The 21,555-nt window shown below is 42.3% G+C and overlaps 1 protein-coding gene across 3 annotated transcripts in view; it reads right to left on the bottom strand.

Moving 5' to 3' along the window:
* Window positions 1–4,425: 4,425 nt before the first annotated feature.
* The window catches only part of Slc39a9 (solute carrier family 39 member 9), a 44,556-nt gene continuing 27,426 nt past the window's right edge, over window positions 4,426–21,555 (bottom strand). Inside the window, exons 3-8 of one of the 3 annotated variants that reach the window (XM_090344357.1) lie at window positions 20,668–20,853; window positions 13,263–13,331; window positions 11,359–11,444; window positions 10,745–10,879; window positions 7,853–8,218; window positions 4,426–7,088 (exon numbers count right to left, since the gene is read on the bottom strand). In XM_090344357.1, coding sequence (XP_090200483.1) covers window positions 7,988–8,218; window positions 10,745–10,879; window positions 11,359–11,444; window positions 13,263–13,331; window positions 20,668–20,853 — 707 coding nt within the window. In that variant the 3' untranslated portion in view covers window positions 4,426–7,088; window positions 7,853–7,987. Of the gene's footprint in view, window positions 7,089–7,852; window positions 8,219–10,744; window positions 10,880–11,358; window positions 11,445–13,262; window positions 13,332–20,667; window positions 20,854–21,555 lie in introns of those variants that run through there. The other 2 variants (XM_090344358.1, XM_090344359.1) reach the window with 2 other exon arrangements.

Below are 21,555 nucleotides of genomic sequence, written 5' to 3'. Positions count from 1 at the left end.
CTGGAGGGCGTCCGGAAGGCCCCGGCCCGCGTCCGCGCCGTGATTTGTCCACCCACAGCCCAGGCGCCCGGCCCGCCCGCCCCGCGCCCCGCTGGAAACGGGGGTCCCGGTGGCTCTTGGGTGGACTGCAGTGGCTTCGCAGATACCTGCGGTCTCTGGAGGCTGGAGAGGTAGGCGCAAGGGCGTGGTGTCCTGGACTTGGGATTCCAGATGAGCCTTCGCGTAGTCCCCTCTGTAAGCCGAGGGAGGCTCGGTTGACCTTCCTTTCACGCAAAGCCGACAAGCCCCAACCTCTTGGCGGGCGGGTGGCCCGGTAAGAGGGCACTTGTGCTGGTCCTGGGTCCCCAAACGTCCAGTCAAGGTTGGTGGCCCCGCCTCGCAGGTGAGTCCCCCCCTCAGGCCAGCGGGGATCGGATTACTGGAACTTGGCAGGCTGCACCTAAGGCACTCGGTGACAATCTCAGTCTGGGCCGTTTGTATCCGAGATTTATCTGCGCTCCTGGCTGGTGCTCCCCACCGGGTGCACGCCCCACTGCCGCTTCTCCTGGCTCTGGAGCCTGGGAAGGCTTGCTTCCTTCCAGGCCATCTCTGGCCAGCCACGATCTCATCTGTCCCTTTAGGAAACACCTTCTCCACTCAGGATCTTTGATTCCTCACGTGAAGAAGTCGGATTGGATCAGAAGTTTGCACATGATTAGCCCGAGACTCAAATCAGTTTACAGATGGATGTTATTAACTCGCCCCAGGTAAAAACCGTGGATGGAGCTATCTATAACAGCACAAAGCACACCTTTCTCTTTTCTATTCCCACTAAATTTTTTTTGCCAGACGTGGTAACTCACGCCTGTAATCCTAGCTACTCAAGAAGCTGAGATCTGAGGATTGTGGTTCAAAGCCAGTCTGAGCACTAAAGACTGTGAGATTATTAGATTATTCTGCGGTAGATTTTGGGTACCATTCTGGAAGCTTTACCTCAGAATTGACTCTCTGGCAAACTCATTCCTTTTTCTGTTGAATCATATCAGAAGCACCTTTGGCCACTTGTGGCAAAGATGAGCTTGTGAGCCAGGGGCAGAGAGGAGGGTAGGGTGTGCCCAAAGATCATTTGATGGAGAAATGAATCCAAAGTTTCTTTAATGGCAGAGAAACTTATCTTTGTTCATTCCATCAGCATCTGGAACATGAAGATAGACCTGTGGCTAAGACTGGGTGGGAAGACAGAGGGAGGCAAAAAACACTCGTTCCATCACTGCTCCCTTAACCCTTGACTAACAGCCCAGATGGTATCAGGTCAGCCATGAGAGCTTTCTGCTTCCACTGTTTTCTGCTCAGTTAGTGGGAGGGAATGTCCAACAACTGGAGCAGACAAAACAAGCAGGGGGGCAATCCAGGGCCCCATACCAAGCGGGTCAGGACTGTCTAATCTTATGGGCAACCCGAGGAAGACCAGCTGGGATGGAAACTCAGGGTCTTAACAGGTGTGCAGCTGATGTCTTCAGTGTGCTGCTTCCTACTTACCTTGCTTGCAATTTTGAACTAAGCCAGTAGGCACATCCTTTGTTTACCTTCCCAGAGGAGAAAAACCAAAAAAAAAGGCTGTATGCAGGATGGCTCATGCCTGTAATTCTACTCAAGAGGCTGAGATCTGAAGATCACCATTCAGAGCTAGCTGGGGCACCGAAGTCTTTGGGGACTCTTATCTCCAATTAACCACCAGAAAACCAGAAGTGGTGCTGTGGTTCAAGGGATAGTGCAATAGCCTTGAGCTGAAGAACTCAGGGACAGCGCCCAGGCTCAGTGATCAAGTCCCACAGCTGGCAGACACACACATACACACACACACACACACACACACACACACAAATACAAGGTTACTCAGCTAGTCCCTTCCTAGAACACAACAGGTTCACAGGGCTTGTGGAAAAAGTGGCAGGGTAAGATGTCTTGGCTAAACCCTCACCCTTGTAGCTGCAGACATACTATGTGAAGTACCAGCAGAAGGATGCTAGAGACAGCTTTGCCTGCATGATATAACTCCTGCCTCTGGGCTCAGAGATGGTTCCTGATTAGTAAAACAGGTATTACAGGACCGATTCAACTCAGCAGTCCAAGAGGAAGAACTATGTGAACTCTGCGTGACTGACCTCTGTTGGAGTGAGGCAGACACAGGCTCATTCAACACACTGGAGCCCCAAACATACAGCAGAAATAGTCCCTGACAGAAAACGGACAAGGGTCTCCTCAGTCACATGATCTGGTCATAAGTTTCCAGCAAACCAGGCAGATGGTTCTTCCCAAAATGCCATGCCCTCTGCTCCCTGCCCCCTCAGACTTGACCTCATTTTCAGGCAGGTAGGCAGGCCATGTCTTTTCTGATTATTTTGAGGTTAGTAGTAATGGAAAGATCCAAGAACACATTCTAGCTTCTTTGAGCTGTCCCAGCAGCAATGTCAGCCTGATGTCTGTGTTAGGCCCAAGCTTCCTTTCAGGACCACAAAACAGAAATAGGAAAAGATCTGCACTCTTGACTCATCCCTAGGGCAGCATCAAGTGTCTTCCATGGAACCTGCCTCCCTCCCCTACCCAATTCCATCACTCACCTCCCATTCTAGATTCCACATGTGGCACTAAACTGAGGTGAAAGAACACCTTTCTCTTGGTTCTAGTGGACATCTGTCTGGATTGGAGGTTTTCTCTGTGTTTACTTCTCTGCTGATCATGGGGTCTTCAAAGTCTGGAGATCATGTTATATGAAATAAGCCATACTCAGAAAGCCTCTTCTCATATGTCTAAGGAAGACATTTTTTTTTTTGTGGTCATGGGGCTTGAACTCGGTCTGGGCACTGTCCCCGAGCTCTTCAGCTCAAGGCTACCACCCTACCCCTGGGCTTGAGCGCTGTCCCTGAGCTCTTGAGCTTAAAGCTACTGCACTACCCCTGGGTCTGGGCACTGTCCCTAAGCTCTTCAACTCAAGGCTGCTGCACTACCCTTGAGCCAAGCCCCACTTCCCGTTTTCTAGAGGTTAATTGGAGCTAAGAGTCTCAGGTCCTTTTGAACTTTGATCCTCTGATCTCAGCCTCCAGAGTAGCTAGGATTACAGGCATGAGCCTTTGCGCTTGCGCTTGGCAGAAGGAAGATTTTTTAAAGACATGGCAATAAAAGGTAGACTATTTGAGAAGAGGAAAGGGAGAATGAGACCAATAAAGTTTAACATCACTCTGTTACAGTCTCATAACAGGATTTAAGTACATTTTATATATATGTATGAGAATGTTACAGTAAAACCAATTGTTTGGCATAACTTGGTATAATCTTTTCCAGTAATTTTTATTTTATTTTTTGGTAGGTCCGGGCCTGAGTACTGTTTCTGAACCCTTCAGCTCAAGGATAGCACTCTACCACGTGAGCCACAGCGTCACTTCTGGTTTTTGGGTGGTTAGGTGGAGATAAAAATCTCATTAACTTTAGTGCCTGGGCTGGCATTGAACTGTGATCTTCCGATCTCAGCATCCTGAGAAGCTAGGATTATAGGCGTGAGCCACTAGCACCTGGGTCTTTCCTAGTAATTTAAAAAATCAGCCTCAGTTTTCTTTTTTGGTTCAAGAGTAGGTCTAGAACTCAAGTAAGCTCTTGCTTACTTATTAGCTCTCTATGAAAGGAGCTCTCTATGAAAGGAGCCATGCCTCCAACCCCCTTCAGTGCTAAGTTTGACAGGAAAAAAATTCCCAAGGTGTATTTCCATTTAAATCTCTAAATCCAGAGGGAAGGGGCAACATTGTCCAAAGAGAAATGTACTTTTTTTTTTGGTCAGTTGTGGGGCTTGAACTCTAGGCCTGGGTGTTGTCCCTGAGCTCTTCAGCTCAAGGCTACTACCCTACCTCTTGAGCAACAGCACCACTTCCGGTTTTCTGGTGGTTAACTGGAGATAAGAATCTCATAGACTTTAGTGCCTGAGCTGGTTTTGATCCAAGATCCTCAGATATCAGCCTCCTGATAGGATTGCAGGCATGAGCCACCATGCCCAGCCTGAAATGTACTCCTTTTAACCTGACTTATCTAACTGTAACCCTCCCATATGTCATCTTCATAACACATTTAAAAAAATTTTTTTAAATGTCTAAATCCAGAACCAGCTATTTCCAGCATCTATATTGTATGTTCACAGAACACTCTGCTCTTGAAAATACATCCATGATGGTTGGCACCTTTTGCCTATTTCTCTTTTCTAGAAGTGGTGTTATTTGCTACTAAGAAACTCAGTTTGACAAGTCCCCAATTTTCCCTCAGTTCCTGTATCCCCGTTCCCTAAAGGACATGCAGATATAAGCACTTTCTTCTCCTCTCATTACCTTTTGGATGCTCTAATGTGAGTCAAGTATGGTCATCAAACAGAAACGATAAGTTAAAAGAGACACTCATAGGAGGTATGCACTAATAAAAATTTATTATCAGAAAACAAATCAGAAAGTTTTAAATCATTCACAATTTAAGTGGAAAAAGACAAAATTATAAGGCAGCCATCCATGGAATGATTTCATGTGTACCAAGTATCCAGAAAAAGAGACACTTAAGATCACTGTCTAAGCCATAGAACCAGGGAAAATGCAGTCTTATCCCATGAGACTCTCAGCCTGCCAGAAAATACTACCAGGCAAAGAGCACAGCTGGTCTCTTTGTGTTAAGCAACTGCATTTGACTGAGCAGATTTAATACTCCTGAACAGCTGGCTAGTCCTTTTCTATAAGTCATACACCTTCGGATGTCCTGAGGTGAACTGAGATGTTTCAGGTACAAAAAGGCTACACCACTGGTTTTAATTTCATAGCATGTTTAATGTCACTCTTGGAGCAATGTGGATCCTTCTCTACTGAGCAGAAATTTCTGGATGCAAAGAAGAGTTTCCTATACCACTGCTGAGCAGTAGGGGACAATTGTGATCATTATTCTTAGCCCAAGAATTAGATAGAGTATCCTTTAAGGACTTCTGCTGTTAATATACAGTTCCCAGGGTCAGTACCTAACTAACGCCAGGAGTTTCACACACTCAGATGTTTGTGTGTCCTCCTAGTTCTAATCTTCAAGAAAAAACCAACAAACTAGGCAGTGGCATTTAGAAGTAAACTGGTAAAAACCACAATTACATTGCTTCCTTTTTGTAAAAAGTAACACCTCAAAACAGCCACTCTTCTTTTTCTCTAGTGATTCAAACTGCCAGAACAAGCTGTTTTGAACTAGAAACTGAGAAGGTAAAGGGGGCTGGGATGAACACACAGCCGCTGCAGGTAGGAGTGTTTATAAACTCTCCATATTACAGTGTAGAACCACTGCCAAAAAAAACCCCTAAAAACAAACGAACAACCCAAAAACACAAAAAGAAAAAAAAAACCCAGAATCAAACCAGAAACATCACTCTAGTTGCTGATATGGGAACTGATGAGCAACTACTTGGAGAACAAATGAGGAGAATGGGTTGAGTGATGATTTCAACTTAATTTGCCACTTAAAATACATGGAACCTGAAGAAAGTCTAGCCCTACCAAGGAAAAGGATTCAAAATTGCAAATCTGATTGACTTTGGTTATGAGGAAGGATGGACCATGTTTTTCATAATTTACTGCATCTCTTTGGTTGCCAATAATTTCATTTGTAATCATGGCAGCAACTAAGTTCGTTAGTGTTTTCAAATGTGTTTGAGCATTAAGGCATCCACATCAAAGGAGGCAATTTTAAACAGGAAAAAACAAACAGTTCTAAAATATGGTAAGGATTGAACATTGAGGTGGCCTTTCTGGGAGACACGGCCTGCCATGTGAACAAGCGCTTCCTCGGGTAAAGGGGCCTCTGCCACACTGTGCCGTTCCCTACTGCCGGAAGGTGCATTGAGCCCTGTAAGATTTGTATGGCTATTTCTGCCTGCTGGCCAGGGGAAATATGAGTAGTTCCCAAGGCAGCAGCTTTAGGATCTGGGAAAACCCACAGCTTCTGACAGCCTATTAGTAGTGAGGTCCAGAGGGGAAGGCAAATTTGGAAGTATGATGTTCAATCCTTGCCAGAGCTCAAGGCCCTGTTCAGCAAGATATTCTGGCCAAAGTTTTTAAGCATGATGGCAAGGCACTGCTGAAAGAGGCTTTGGCCAGCAGAACAAATTTCTGAACATTGTACACAACTATGTAATAGAAATTACTTCCACCCAAACCAAATCAGACGTAAAAACTTGCTACCTACTTGACAAGTATGTTTCTAGAATCAAGGACCATTGTTACCATGAATCAGGAGAGTCACTCAGACTTTCTCTTGGCTTTACACTATATAAAAACCGTATTCTGTTTATGCTACTTCCTTCACTGGAGCCAGCAGAGGGCGCACAAGTGTGACTCCACAGCTGCAGACCCAGTGATGAAAATGGGAAAGAAGAAAACAGGCAGGCTAGCTTAGGTGTCCACACAAAATGTTTGTACAAATGCCTAAATCCACTGCCCTGAAAAACTAGTCTTGATTCCCTCTTAATGTAATGTGTTTTCAAATGGTACAAAAAATAAAAATAAATTATTAATATAGTATTACACACTTATTTGACAAAACAGGATTTTTACAGATTTTGGCAAACCTTAGTTTGTTAAAACACTTCTGCTGTCTCAACTGTTTAAACTAACTGAGTATTAGTGATTGTGTCAACTCACACACCAGGAGGTGACATTTCAACAGCTGAACACATCTGTGCTGGACACAGAAGTAACTTATTTGAAGGGACTAAAGGACAGAGACACTACTATCTTCATCACCACAGCTCAACAAGTGGGTGTCCTGATGAGAATTCGTCTCACACAGTACTGACATCACCACCAGCAGTAAGCAGCAAATGTGGAGGGGAAGAGCTAGAGGAGAAAGTTAGGAGAAAAGCATGGGAAAATATGAAGACACAATACACATGATTTCAGTAAGTTTAAGCCAACGGGCAGACACTTCTCACTTATGATACAGCTAGACTTTCTTCATGCTACAGGTGCTTGCTTATGTGAGCAGACACAATGCTTCCCACGCTGGACAAGTGCCTTGCCAGAGGGACTGTCGACCTGCTAAAAGAAATACTTAAAAGAAGAAAAAAGAACAACACAGATTTTGATAGTCTTGCTTTTAGAAAGGTCATTAAAACATTGTCAATAACTATCCAAATTCACTTAAAATTTAGTATCCCTTATTTTCCAAAGACACTTTGTGATGGGGACTATAATGAAAGGAAAGCCTAGCCTGAACCTAGGTCCCTTAGAAATAGGCTGGAGGCAGGTATTTTGCCTATTGTTTTATGGCATCCCTTTCATCTCTTCAAAAGCTAATCCCACCTCTGCTGCACTACTGGAAAGCATAGCAAAGAGGTGGTTAAGATTCTCTAGACATCCCTTTCACTGGCTATCTCCTTTTAGCCGTCAGCTTTCAGTGTGTCTTGCTCTGATTCTCCTTCTCTTATTTCAATTTAACTGCAGTCACCTTCAGCATTTAAGGGAATGGTGCTGTGGCCTTCTATCAAGGCATGTGGCATAGATGCTAAAGCACCAGGCTTCCAGGGTGAGGACCATGTTAGAACTCAATGGGTAAAATGGCAGAGCCTCTAAGGAAAAACACATTTAGCTTAATTACAGAATACTGTGTTTTCATAATTACTATTTACTTTTGAGTATGAAGTTCTCCACTTTTCCTTAAAACTAAATTCCATCTTCCCTGAGAATAGGGTTCAGAGAAACATCAATACTCAATATGCCAAAGACCTTTTTAAAGACAACACAAGTCTCTACCTAATCATAATGTGTTGTTCCTACTCTACAAGCTTTTCCATTACTCTGGGGTTGACTCTCACCTCCCTCCGGCCTCTGGGAACACGGGTGGAGATGGGCAAGGTGAGACAAGACACTGAGGAAGTGAGCAGCTGTCACAGGCTGGCTGTTCTCACTGGATGGCAAGCAACCATGGACTGAGGCTGGAACCTGAACATTTAATGCTGGTGTCCTACTGACAGGATGAGTGGGATGAGACAACCCAGAACCAGGGCTGCCACCTCCAGGCGGCTGAGGCCTCTCCCTCCAGTGCTGTCAGCTTTGTGGCTGTGCCCCATTCCGCCCACCTCAGGGAGGACATGTACTGTGGCAACGTAGAGAAATGTCCCAGCAGAGAAAAGCATGGCTACTCCAGTAGCGTTGACTTCTGAAAGAGCTTCTTTACTGCTCTATGAGATAAAAGACAAAAAGGAAAAATTAAGTAGAATTCAGGCTAGGTCCCAAACTAAATATTCACGCTGGATACCTGGTACAGTCTTAGGCATGGAAGACATCTTGACATGAGAGTAGATCTAAATCATTTACAGGGAGTTTGGAAAAATCAGTGATAAACAAATTGCTTGATTTTGTTTGGTTGCTGGTACTTGGGTATGAACTCAGAGCCCTGTGCTTACCAGGCAGGCACTCTACTGCTGAGCCATGTCTCTAGCTTCTTTTTCACTATTCTTTCAGAATAGTCTAACTTTCCATTGGGTGTGTGCCTGAGCCACATTCTGTTTCAGGCTTTCCACAGTTGCTAGGATCACGGATGTGTGCAGCCACATCCACCTTCACTGACATGGAATTTTTCACATACTTTTCTCTCCAGACAAGCCTACAACCATAATCCTGTTTTCAGCCTCTCACATAGCTTGGGATGAGAAGCACATGCCGTTGAACCCAGCTATGAGTTGAGAAGAAGTCTTGAAAACTTTTCTGTCCTGGCTAGAATCAAACCACAGTCCTCATATTTTCAGCCTCCCAAGGAACTAGGATTGCAGGCGTGAACCACCAGCGTTTGGTTCACTAATTTGGGGGAAGGTGCGAAGAGAGTAAAGGAAATATAATGGAGGGTATAAATTGTTCACAGAATAGTGCAGGAAGTGGTGCTGTGGCTCAAAGTGGTAGAGTGCTAGCCTTGAGCAAAAAGCTAATAAGGGGGCCGGGAGTTTGGCCTAGTGGTTAAAGTGCTTGCCTAGCATGCATGAAGACCCGGGTTTGATTTCTCGGTACCACATATATAGAAAAAAGCCGGAAATGGTGCTGAGGCTCAAGTGGTAGAGCTCTAGCCTTGAGAAAGTCCAAGGACAGTGCTCAGGCCCTGAGCTCAAGCCCAGGACTGGCAAAAAAAAAAAAGCTAATAAGGCCCTGAGTTCAAGCCCCGTGGCTGACAACAACAACAACAACAATGAATACTGTATGTATCTATAGAATTATCACTGTAAACTCTCCTTGTACTATATTAAGATATGTTAATAAAAGTAAAAATATTTAAAAATTACATATACACATATGTATATATACTATGGGTACAAAGTGATGTTATGATTTATAGAAGTATAATATGGATTAAGCCAATAGAATTAATATATCTATTATCTTGGATTTTTTTTTCTTTGTGGGGAGAGCATTTGATATTTACCTTCAACTTTACTAGGCAGTAGCTCTATTTCTAGAGCCATGCCCCAGTCCTTACCTACATTCTTTGGATAGAATCAACAGATTGATGTAGACATTCAATTTCAGATATCAATTCATTCATCCTACTTCTACTTAAAAAACATCCTCTACACACTAGGCTGTAGGCCTAGTACTTGAGATATAGTGCTTATCAAGATGCACTAGCCACCCCTACAAAGCTTAGAATAGTTGTGCAATTAAATTCAAATTTTAAGAACATTCCACAGAGGCAGTGAAAACTGCATACCTCCAGAATTATTAGTACCTTCCTGAAAAAGTCCTAAAACTTACATTGTTCAATGAAATAAAAGTCATAATGTAAAGGGAACTCTATATTGCTCACAAGCTCTTCCAGTGAATGGAAAGGAGTTTATAATTTATTTGTTAGCAATCAAGACCAACAAACCCTTCTCTAATGGGCTTAATCACTGCTTAATTACCTCATTTGTTATATATTCCTTTTAATACAGGATTGTACTGTAATGAATCTCTGAGCTTTAGGGAGGAGATGGGAAAAAGCAGTTCCTTCAAACTGCTAAGTTCATTGCTAAGTTTGGTTCTACGACTCTCCTCCTAAACTTGCCCACTGACATTTAGGCCAAGTGGGAAGGATTATTGCTAAGAACTATAAGCCTAGGTAGACAAAATCACAAGGGACAGAAAGGTCCAGCTTGGAGAAAGGGTGCTCATGATTGTGAGCTGACAAATGACAAATATTTCAGATCTGCAGCTCTGTTCAGTGAAAAAGAACTAGATATTGAATGTCTACTGGTAAGACTGCCGGGAAGAGAAGAATCTGAGAAAACAGCACCCTTGTTTATCCCCTACTCTCAAAGATTGCCAAAGGTGTTTTATGTGCCTACCCCAATATCACATGTAGATGGTTGTGACTATGCATTTATGTAAATACTACTAGAACCAATATGAACAAGGAAATGTTGAGGGTCTGACTTGGAATTTACCTTGAACAAGTGTTTACAACTTTTTTTTTCTGTGCCAGTCCTGGGGCTTGAACTCAGGGCCCGAGCACTGTCCTTGGGGTTTCTCAAGGCTAGAGCTCTACCACTTGACCCACAGCACAACTTCCAGCTTTTTCTATGTACATGGTACTGAGGAATTGAACCTCAGTCTTCGTGCATGCTAAACTCTTAGCCCCACAACTAAGTTTTGTCTTTGGTTTGAGAAAGTAATATATTTGGAAAATCCAACATAAGAGATCCTAAGTTCTGGCAGATCCCACACATGCTCAGACTTACCTTACTTAGTCCTAAGAATGTCACCATGGACATAACTGGTGCTGCCAGTGCAAAAACCAGCAAATGCTTTCTGATTCGATTCCGCTCCAGGCCAGCATGCATTAGGAAGGAAACCAGCCCAAATGCTGCAGGCGCCTGGGAAAGACAAATACCCCTTATTAGCACCCCTACAAGGATGGCTTGCTTCTACATCAGTATGTACATGTCATGATATGAACTCTCTAATAAAAAACCAGAGTATCAAGACTGAGCCCTGACTTCTAAGAACTAATTTTCTAAACTAAGAAAAGATTCTACATGTTGTGTATGTTGTGTTGTTTTTTTTTTTTTAAGCAGGAGAGAGAACCAGTCATGGAGAGAAAAATATTTATAAAACAAAAATATATGAAATAGAGAAATCTAAAGAGAATTTAACGGTTTGGACATATGGTGGCAAAAAACTCTCAAGTAGGAATTTATGAAAATAGCAAAAAGTAGCTGTGACCAGAATTTTGTAATTCTCCAAAATGAACAGTAATTAAAAAACTAAAAGACTTTTTTTCCATTCCAGAAAGGCATTAAGGACACAGAAAAGTTTTAATTTCAAACATATTCAATAGCAAATCTTGGCTTACCTTATGTAGCATTATTGCCACAAACACAATTAACTGCACACTAGTCTGTGAAGTAGAAGCTGCTGCTCCCAAAGCTACACCATCCGCTAAGTTTGGAAACAATAAAACATAAGATTCTATAAACAACAACAACAACAATGGTGTAGGCTGAATGTGTCTTTAGAGGCAGGTAGAGCTGGACCTAAGGCTGGAATTACTTCATCTTCCTGAAGTTTAGCCTTCTTATATCTTTTGTTTGTTTTAACTGTATTTTTTTCTTTTCTTTTTTGGTACTGGGGATCGAACTCGGGACATTGTACTTGCTAGACAAGCACTTTGCCACCGAGCTACATTCCAGCTCTAGTCTTCTCATCTTTAAAACAAATACTTCTCCCAGGCACCACTATAGCATGTCTATAATCCCAACTATTCAGGAGGCTGAAATGTGAAGATCAAGGTTTGAAGCCAGCATGGGCAGGAAAGTCCTTGAGACTCTTATCTACAATTAACCACCAAAAAGCAAGAAATGGAGCTGTAGTTCAAGTGGTAGAACACTAGCCTTGAGCAAAAAAAGCTCAAAGACAGTGCTGAGGCTGAGTTCAAGCCCCAGGACAGGCAGAATGAGACCTAGAATATTCCATATCAATTATTTTTATTGTTAATGGAAAATATATGAAGATAAAAAATATACTGGTTAGTTCATCAAACTGTAATACTGGAAACTGCTCAAGAAGAATGCCAAAGGAAGCATTTCTTCATCTTATACATACACTAGGCCTCATGTGCCTTTGACAGAACTACACTACTGGGTTGTGGCTCTCAAATGAGGCCATCAGCAGTAGCGAGTCTTCTGCATTCCACCTACTGCCCTGGCCTATCCTGTGCAGCAGGGCTGTTCAGTACCAAGGCTGTGCCAAGGCTCTTTCCTAGATGAGATTCTCAGGCAGAGAGCTGCCAACTACTTAAAGGGCCAGATAGGAGAAACCAAATGGTCCGAAGTATTTACTAACCATTCAACACTGTTATTATTGCGAAAAAGCAGCCACAGATAATATAGAAACATGGCTGTTTTCATGCAAGTCTATTAGAACTATGTATATAATTTTCATGTACCATAAGATTTGCTGGGCATGGAAATGGAGGGTTCCATGTTGCATTTCCAACTTGTTTGTTTGGTGCCAGTTCTGGGGCTTGAATTCAGGGCCTGGGTGCTGTCTTTTGCTCAAGGTTAACTCTCTACCACTGGAGCCACAGCTCTAGTTCTGGCTTTTGCTTTCTAGTAGTTTATTGGAGATAAACGAGTCTTAAGGACTTTCCTGCCAAGGCTGGCTTTGAACCACAATCCTCAGATCTCAGTCTCCTGAGTAACTAAGATTATAGGCGTGACCCACTAGCACCTAGCTCAGCTTTTGTTCTTAGGTAGGTTCTTGCTACACAGTCCAGGCTGGCCCAAATCTTACAATCCTTCTACTTCAGCCTCCAGAGTACTGAGTCTATGAACACATCTAGCTTATTCTTTTTTTTTTTTAAGCATTAAAAAAATGCACAAGTCGGGGCCAGGAGTTTAGCCTAGCGGAAGAGTGCTTGCCTAGCATGCACAAAGACTTGGGTTCGATTCCTCAGTACTACATACATAGAAAAAAGCCGGAAGCGGTGCTGTGGCTCAAGTGGTAGAGCTCTAGCCTTGAGAAGGACAGTGCTCAGGCCCTGAATTCAAGCCAGGACTAGCAAACAAACAAACAAACAAACAAACAAATAAATGCACAGACAGTCATTCCTGTAAACCTAACAGAATATGCCTGAGATAGAGGGTTTCTAAGCAACCTGCCTCAAAGGCCAATCCAAGACCCTTCAGTATGGATGATCTGTATGCTAAGCTACTCTGTGTGATGGGAAGGAAAGGTCCCACCGCAATCCAACCCTACCTGCAGCATGGACGACCAGACCTAGTGTGGTTGTGATTTTGGAACTGATGGGTCTTGCTGTTTCTGGATCTGCAGTGAAAATGATAAAGAATTAAGTGAGATAGACACTCTTCAAGTAGTACTCTATGAGTTGGGAGTTTGGCCTAGTGGTTAAAGTGCTTGCCTAGCATGCATGAAGACCCAGGTTCGATTCCTCGGTACCACATACATAGAAAAAGCCAGAAGTGGTGCTGTGGTTCAAGTAGTAGAGCACTAGCCTTGAGGAAAGCCCAAGGACAGTGCTCAGGCCCTGAGTTCAGTCCCCAGGACTGGCAAAATGAATAAATAAATACAACAGCACTCTAAAAGTACACAATTTCTTTCTTTTGTTTTCGTTCTTTTTTTAAAGAAAGGTTCTTACTATGTAGCTCGGGCTGTCCTGGCACTTACCATTTTCCTGACTCTGCATTCCAGTGGCTAAAATTACAAGCAGGGACCATCATATCCTGCTGTCTTTTCCTTTTTTTTTTGCCAGTCCTGGGCTTGAGCTCAGGGCCTGAGCACTGTCCTTGGACGTTCTCAAGGCTAGAGCTCTACCACTTGAGCCTCAGCACCACTTCCGGCTTTTTTTCTACATGTGGTACCGAGGAATCGAACCTGGGTCTTCATGCATGCTAGGCAAGCACTTTAACCACTAGGCCAAACTCCCAGCCCTGTCTTTTCCTTTTTGCTTCAAATACTTAGAAGTTCTCCTTATCCTAAATAAGTGGGTAGATGGGAAGTCTTCATCTGAACTAGGCTTCTCTAGATAAACAAGTGTTTGAGCTGTGAGCCTCCACTGCCTCAACTTCCTCATACTCCTTAACCTCCAGCTCTCTACGAGAGTGCTCAACTGCAGGATAGTTCTTTCCAGGCCTATCTGTCACTGCTTACCTCTTTCCCTTCCCCAGCCTCTTCCAACTTAGTCTTCATTCCCACAAGTCCAGGCTGGCCTTAAACCATGAGGCCCTTAAATCATTAACTGTTTCTATCATATTTCTCATTATCTAAACCAGTTATACCAGTTTCTTTAACAACAAAACATTATTCTCTTCTTTCTAAATCGCTTCACTTATAATTCTTGACAACTACTAAACTTTTCGGTTCATCAACTCAAAACCTAGAAATTGTTCTAAGCCTAATTCTAAAACCACCTGCATTAGCAAAGAAACAAAGATTAGTTCCAATTCAAAACAATGTTCTAAGTAGCTCAGCTCTACAAATAACATCAAAGGTTCTTATAAATCCTCACTTTGGATACATAAAACCATTTCACTTAAACATGTCATATGTTGACTGCAACCAAGGAATGTATTTTGTACGTATGTCTTTTTATTTTATTTTTGGTCATGGGGCTTGAACTCTGGGCCTGGGTGCTGTGCCTGAGCTTTTCAGCTCAAGGCTAGCACTCTCACTTGTGCTACAATGCCACTTCTGGTTTTCTGGTGGTTAAGTAGAGACAAGAATCTCACAGACTTTTGTGTTTGGGTTGGCTTTGAATCACAAATCTCAGCCTCCTGAGAAGCTAGAATTACAGGTGTGAGCCACTGGCACTGGCTTCTTAAATATGTCTTATGTTGACTGCAATCAATGAATTTGTTTTCCACTTTTTACTCTTTCAATGTGTCTCATGGAGTATAACATAGTGTTGGGGATCCCATAGCTGCTAAGTAAGTTATCTAGTGAGTGGGGAAAAAAAGTCTTCATCTGTATCACATAAAGATGCTACTATGATTATAGGAGGTGAACAATCAAGTAAATATGTGCAAATGATGTAAAGTTAAAAGATGGGAGAACTGGAGTCAGGTACTGGTGGCTCAGACCTGTGATGCAAGATCATCACGAGATCTGAGGTTCCAGGTCTGAAATCAGCTCAGGCAGAAGTCTATGAGACTTTTTTTTTTTTTTTTTGCCAGTCCTGGGGCTTGAACTCAGGGTGGACATTGTCTTTGAGCTTTCTCAAGGCTGGAGTTCTACCACTTGAGTCATAGTACCACTTCCAACTTTTTCGATGTATGTGGTAACCATGAATCGAACCTAGGGTTTTGTGCATGCTAGGCACAAAACTCTACTATTGAGCCACTGTTCCACTTCCAGCTTTTTGGTGGTTAATTGGAGATAAGAGTCTCATAGAGGGCAAGGAGTGTGGCCTAGTGGTAAAGTACCAACCATGAGCAAAAAAGCCAAGTGAGAGCATAAGGCCCTGAGTTCAAGCCTAGTATTGCATAAGAAGGAGGATGGGGAAAGAAGAGAAGACATTGAAATGCAAGGTGAAATGACACTTGGACATTAGTCCAACAAATTTCAGAGTTTAATCTGGAAAAAGGGGCTTACAATATAAGAAGTTGTGTCATTTTTAAAAAAACGTTATTTTCTACTGACAAATTTTGTTATTCTTTAAAAACACTGCAAAGGAAGAAAGTTAAAGTCTCACTAATCACTAAGAAAAGAAAAATTTTCTGTATCAATGAAATGATAAGAATACTCCTTTTACTCTGCAAGGAAAATGAGCTTGTTTTGGCCTTCCTTTATACATAATATATAGCCTTGAGGAAGAATAAAATACATGCTACATCTAATTCTTCATTATGGGGTTATGAGATATCATTAGGCCTACAGTCTATGATTTTTTTTGGACAGTCCTGGGGCTTGAGCACAGGGCATGAACCCTGTCCTTTGACTTCCTCAAGGCTTGAGCCTCAGCACCACTTCGGGCTTTTTTCTATGTATGTGGTACCGAGGGATTGAACCCGGGTCTTCGTGCATGCTGGGGCAAGCACTCTACCACTAGGCCAAACTCCCGGCCCCCAGTCTATGATTTAAAAAAAAAAAATTTTGTAGACTCATAACTCCTGTTAACTTTATTTAGGCCCAGGTCAGGTCTTCAAGAATACTTCAGTCTCCTACCAGCATTAATCCTGTCATGCGGACACCTCTGGGCCATACCAGGCTAACCGATCTCTGGTAGGCAGAAGTAAACTGACAGACAGGTACAGAAGCAGCCAGCCTAGTGCTCCTCCAACTTCTGCTCTGGCTCTGGGTTGGGCAATAGCATTTCCTGAAGCAAGCAGGTACTCACTCTGAAGGACCATCTTAAGAATCACATTGTTGCCAGGCACCAGTGGCACAAGCCTGTAATCCTAGCTGCTCAGAAGGCTGAGATCTGCGATTTATAGCCATCCTGGGCACAAAAGTCTATGAGGCTCTTATCTCCAATTAACCACCAGAAAACAAGAACTGGCACTGTGGTTCAAGTGGTAGAGTGCTAGCCTTGAGCAGAACAGCTCAGAGACAGAATCCAGACCCAGAGCTCAAGCCCCACAGTCAACAATAACAAAAAAAGATCGAATCATATTGCTAAGGTGTGAATTCCTTCACCCTCCTAGGAGCTTAGTACATTTCAGACACATATCAAGAAACCAGAAACAACTTTAATAAAGGTTTGGCTGCCATATCCTTGATCAAACTTTACTGCCAGGGTCATTCTGGACCAAAAAATGAGTGAAGTCTCTTTTACTGATAATAATGTCTTTACTGGCACAGATATCAAAGACTTGTCAAGGAAACATCTAAAATGGTCACAAGCTTTTCTTATGTAGTCAAATATAATAAGAGCAGAGCACCATAGTTGCCTTTGGGATGGGTTGTGAGAGAATTATCTATGTATATCCTTGTAAATGAGTGTCTCAGGTTGCATACACAGTCACTAAGAGTCAAGATAATGACTTTTTTTTTTTAGGTTCAAGACCAGGACTCAGACTTGGTACCTGCAGCTCACAGGAGCCACACCTCCAACTCTAAGACAATGGTTTTTGATAACAGAGTTGAGTTGATGAAAACTTCCAGGGAAAAGCTGGTTTTGCAGATTCCCACTGATATGCTATGGCCGCAAGGACTTCTTTTGCAAAAGGCAAAAGATCTAAATGTTGATGTCAATTGTTGTCAGCTTCCATGTGGCAAGTGGCTATACCAATCTTAAATTCTTCTTGAAGGCAGTCTCTGATGTCCCTTGTGTCTTTGACATGGGGCTGAGGTTGGTTTCAGCATATATCTGCTTGAGATGGGTAGTAGCTTTCCAAGATCTAAGGATGTGCAGCTTAAAAGTGAGCTTACCAGCGAGGTTTAACAGCACTGGACAAGCTCTTTCCTTTTGAGTGAGACTCACAGCTGACCCAGGCAAATACTACGTCCATTCTGCTTTCACACTTGCACTTAATATCAACTCCTGAGAAGCTCTGATGATGATGATTCCACTGTATTCTTGTTTTATGTGAATGATGAAGTACAGGTATTATTTAATTGCACCTTTTATTATTACACATATGTAAAGCCCCCATTACAACAGAATCAAGTCAGATAAAAAGCTATTATTCATCTAGTACTTGGGGACCAACATGTGATGACTTTGATTGGGTAACTCAGTGCAGTGATCTGCCCAAGATACATATGATTGGATGTTCTTTGAAAACAGTGCACATATGGGGCCGAGAGTTTGGCCTAGTGGTTAAAGTGCTTGCCTAGCATGCATGAAGACCCAGGTTCGATTCCTCGGTACCACATACATAGAAAAAAAGCCGGAAGTGGTGCTGAGGCTCAAGTGGTAGAGCTCTAGCCTTGAGAAAGTCCAAGGACAGTGCTCAGGCCCTGAGCCCAAGCCCCGGACTGGCAAAAAAAAAAAAAAAAAGAAAACAGTGCACATAAACGTGTTATTGCTTCTACTTTCAATGGATTCTAAAGGCTACTTATGTGATATCATGACCAATGTGGCCGCTCAGACAGCAAATCCAGACCAAAAGCTTCCCATCCTAAGTGGTGAGCAGGGGGTCAGCACCCTGCCCATAAATGTACTACGCAAAGGGGATGGAGCATCACCCAGCAGCCTATGCTTCAGCTACTATCAATATGTAGATACCATCTTAGTAGCTGTTTACTGTAAGTGATATATAAACTAAGGAATTTAAAGGGATTTTTTTTTTTTGGTGGGTCACTGGACTTGAACTCTGGACCTGGGCACTGTCCTTCAGCTCATCAGCTCAAGGCTACCCCCTACTCTTTGAACCACAGCCTTACCTCCCATCTTCTAGTAGTTAATTGGAGTCTCCCGTTCTTTAGTGTCTGGGTTGGCTTTGAACTGTGATCCTCAGATCTTAGCCTCCTGAGTAGCTAGGATTACAAGCATGAGCCACCACACCTGGCTTAAAGGGATCATTTCTATTCATTATTGCTAGTTTCACTGTCTTTTTTAGAGGAGGGCTGGCACAGATGCAGCAACGGAAGGGGACTATACTTAAGGGATTATACTTATCAGCATTCCTATGGAAATTATTTGAATATTTGTTTTCTATGGAATTTTATTCACTTTTCTAACATGACTGAAGAGCCTATTTGCTGCCAGATAAACATTTTGTAGCTTGTACAATGGAAGAGAGGGACAGAAGCTTAGTGTTGGAATCTGCTTTGAAATAAGTTACCTTGAAGTCATTGGAGAGGGAAATAAATGAAGACGTATTTAAAATTTTTCTCTGACCAATTGGCTAACATTTTATCCTACCTATATCATCACTAACATCCATGGTCTTTCTCTCTATATACAAATCTACTTTTGTTCTAGAAATTTGAACACATAATTACTTATCCCCAAATACTTATACATGTGTTTCCTAACAGAAAGGATATTACCTTTATAGTCATAATAGTTATCAGCTTCACCAAACTTAGTACTTACTTGCTTCCTAATTTCTGTTGCATATTGTGTCAAGTGCCTAATGTCCACAAGGAGCATTTCTTGTTCTAGTCTGACTACATATCTCAATACTAAAGACCACAAAGTGCCCTCCTTGCATTCCCTTGTTTTTTAGTACAGTCACATTCCCCTGCAGGTTTATCTGATGTCTCCTTTCACTATGTGTTCTTGGATGGAATGAACTGTCCTTTGGGCTTTCCCAAGGCTAGTGCCCTACCATGTGAGCCACAGGACCATTTCCAGCCTTTTCTATGTATGTGGTACTGAGAAATTGAACTCTGGTCGTTGTGCATGCTAGGCAAGCACTCTACCATTACGTCCCCGGCCCCCCATTTTAATTCTTTTACCTTCTGGAATATGTCCATATAAATAAATAGGTTAACCAGAGACTTGAGTTCTATACAGTTAATGTATTGAATTTGGGGCTCAGTGTTTTTCTCCAGCTGTCTCCATTCTAAGATCCTCCCTTCTTTTTAGTGCTGTCATTCTCCTGAATTTGGTCTTGTACATCTCTAGGCCAGAAAAAGTGAGTTTTACATGAAAAGTTTGGCTGCTTCATGAATGCTGACTGCTAAAAAGTAACACTAAGAAATTTTAATGTATTAGATATGAGTCTCATGGACTTTTTTGCCTTGGTTAGCTTTGAACTGTGATCCTAAGATCTCAGCCTCCTAAACAGCTAAGATTATAAGCATGAGCCACTGGTGCCTGACAAATTTAGCCATTTTTAAGGAAGACAATAAACTACAAGTAATTTTAGCATTATCTGCACTTGACTGCCAATAGAAATCAGATAAGTTTGATATTTTCCAGCTGCAGATAATCTGACATAGCTTTCACAAATCACTACTTGAAATTAGGATTTAACATACTTATTGGCACACTACGTTCCAGTTTTCCTATCTGCGAGTACTCCAGTGACAGAACTAGGGAATTATCAAGTATTTTGACACCTGATAACAGGATCTCTTTCTGGGAACCAAGGTATCTATGCTGCTTTTCAATATTTTCTGTTTGCAAAACTCTTGTCAACATATATGAATGTAGACTCTATAAACACATGGTTTTTTTTATAACAGCTTATCTCCATCACTATGACATCAAAGATGAATTATGTATCAGAATCTCTTTTATTTACTATAAGCCATATTAAAGATACTCACTTAGCCAAAGTTGAACTCATGATTTTAACACAAAAAAGTTACTGTGAATAGGATTGTATGTAAAAACTAAGCCAGGCGCAGTGGCTCATGCTATATTCCTAGCTACTCAGGAGGCTGAGATCTAAGAATCAAGCTTCAAAGCCAGCCGGGGCACTAAAGTCTGTGAGACTCTTATCTCCAAGCAACCACTAGAAAACTGAAGTGGTGCTGTGGCTCAAGTGGTAGAGTGGTATCCTTGAGCTGAAGAGCTCAAGGACAGCACCAGGCCCAGAATTCAAGCCCTATAACCAACCAAAAACAAAACAAAACAAAAATTTCCTTGTGCCATGTCACAACTCATTATGAATGAGTATTCCCACCACTTTATGCAGACAAACAAGGCCATGGATACAGATTGAGTTCAGTTCGTTTGTCAATTCCCAAACTGCAAATTGACTGCCTTGCTCAGAAAGCCACTCACCAATCACTACTCACCACTCACCATCAGTGGAATGCACATGGGAGCTGCCAATCTGGTCTACCACCAACATGAAAACGAAGCCCAGGACAAGAGACACACCGATATAGGCATGCAGCTTCGTGTGGTCGTGGCTGTGCTCGTGTTCATGGACCACTGCTTTGTCTGATGCAAACACATTCTGGGATCCACTGGCTTGGTGGTGTTTCCCTAGAGCGAAAGAAACAATGAGAAAATGTCTTTCCCAAATAAGCTTCCTGTAGAAGTTTCCATTCTGTTGTATCTTTGGCTCACAGTATAAAAACTGAATGTCTTAGGCCAGGAGCATGGCCTTGTGGCAGAACATTTGCTTAGCATGCATGAAGCCCTGGGTTGGAAAAAGCCCAAGGACAGTACCCAGGCCCTGAGTTCAAGCCCCAGGACTGGCCAAAAAAAAAATAAAATGTCTTTACATCAAACTAAGTAGAGCCTATCATAAACTCCTTCAACTTAAAAGTTTATGATGGAAAACACTCAGGTATTATGTATTCCATTAATAGCATGTAGACATTTTGAAAGCCTAGCATTCTCAGAAATCTGGGACATAGAAGCGAATCAGCTTTGGGAGTATTAACATAGTTATAGACAAATTCCAAATCTTTTTTTTTTTTTTATCAGAGAAAACAAAGATCATTCCAGTTTCCTCAGAATCTATCCCCAGGTCATTTTTAATGAAAACTGGCAAGTGAAAAGCAGTAACAATAAAAATGACAATCTAAAGCATCTAGGTTATGTAGACTGGTAGAAAAAAATTGCAAATAAAAAGTAGAACAAATGGTGAACAAATGCAGCAATTGTACTTATTGGATACTATATTGAAAATGAAGTATATAACTGGTGGGTGGTGATGGGAGGGAAAAACAGGGAGAGAGC

The sequence above is a fragment of the Megascapheus bottae genome, chromosome 14 (assembly GCF_031878675.1).
Source record: "Megascapheus bottae isolate mThoBot1 chromosome 14, mThoBot2.hap1, whole genome shotgun sequence".
Classification (NCBI taxonomy): domain Eukaryota; kingdom Metazoa; phylum Chordata; class Mammalia; order Rodentia; family Geomyidae; genus Megascapheus; species Megascapheus bottae.
This window is presented reverse-complemented; position numbering and strand designations above follow the sequence as displayed.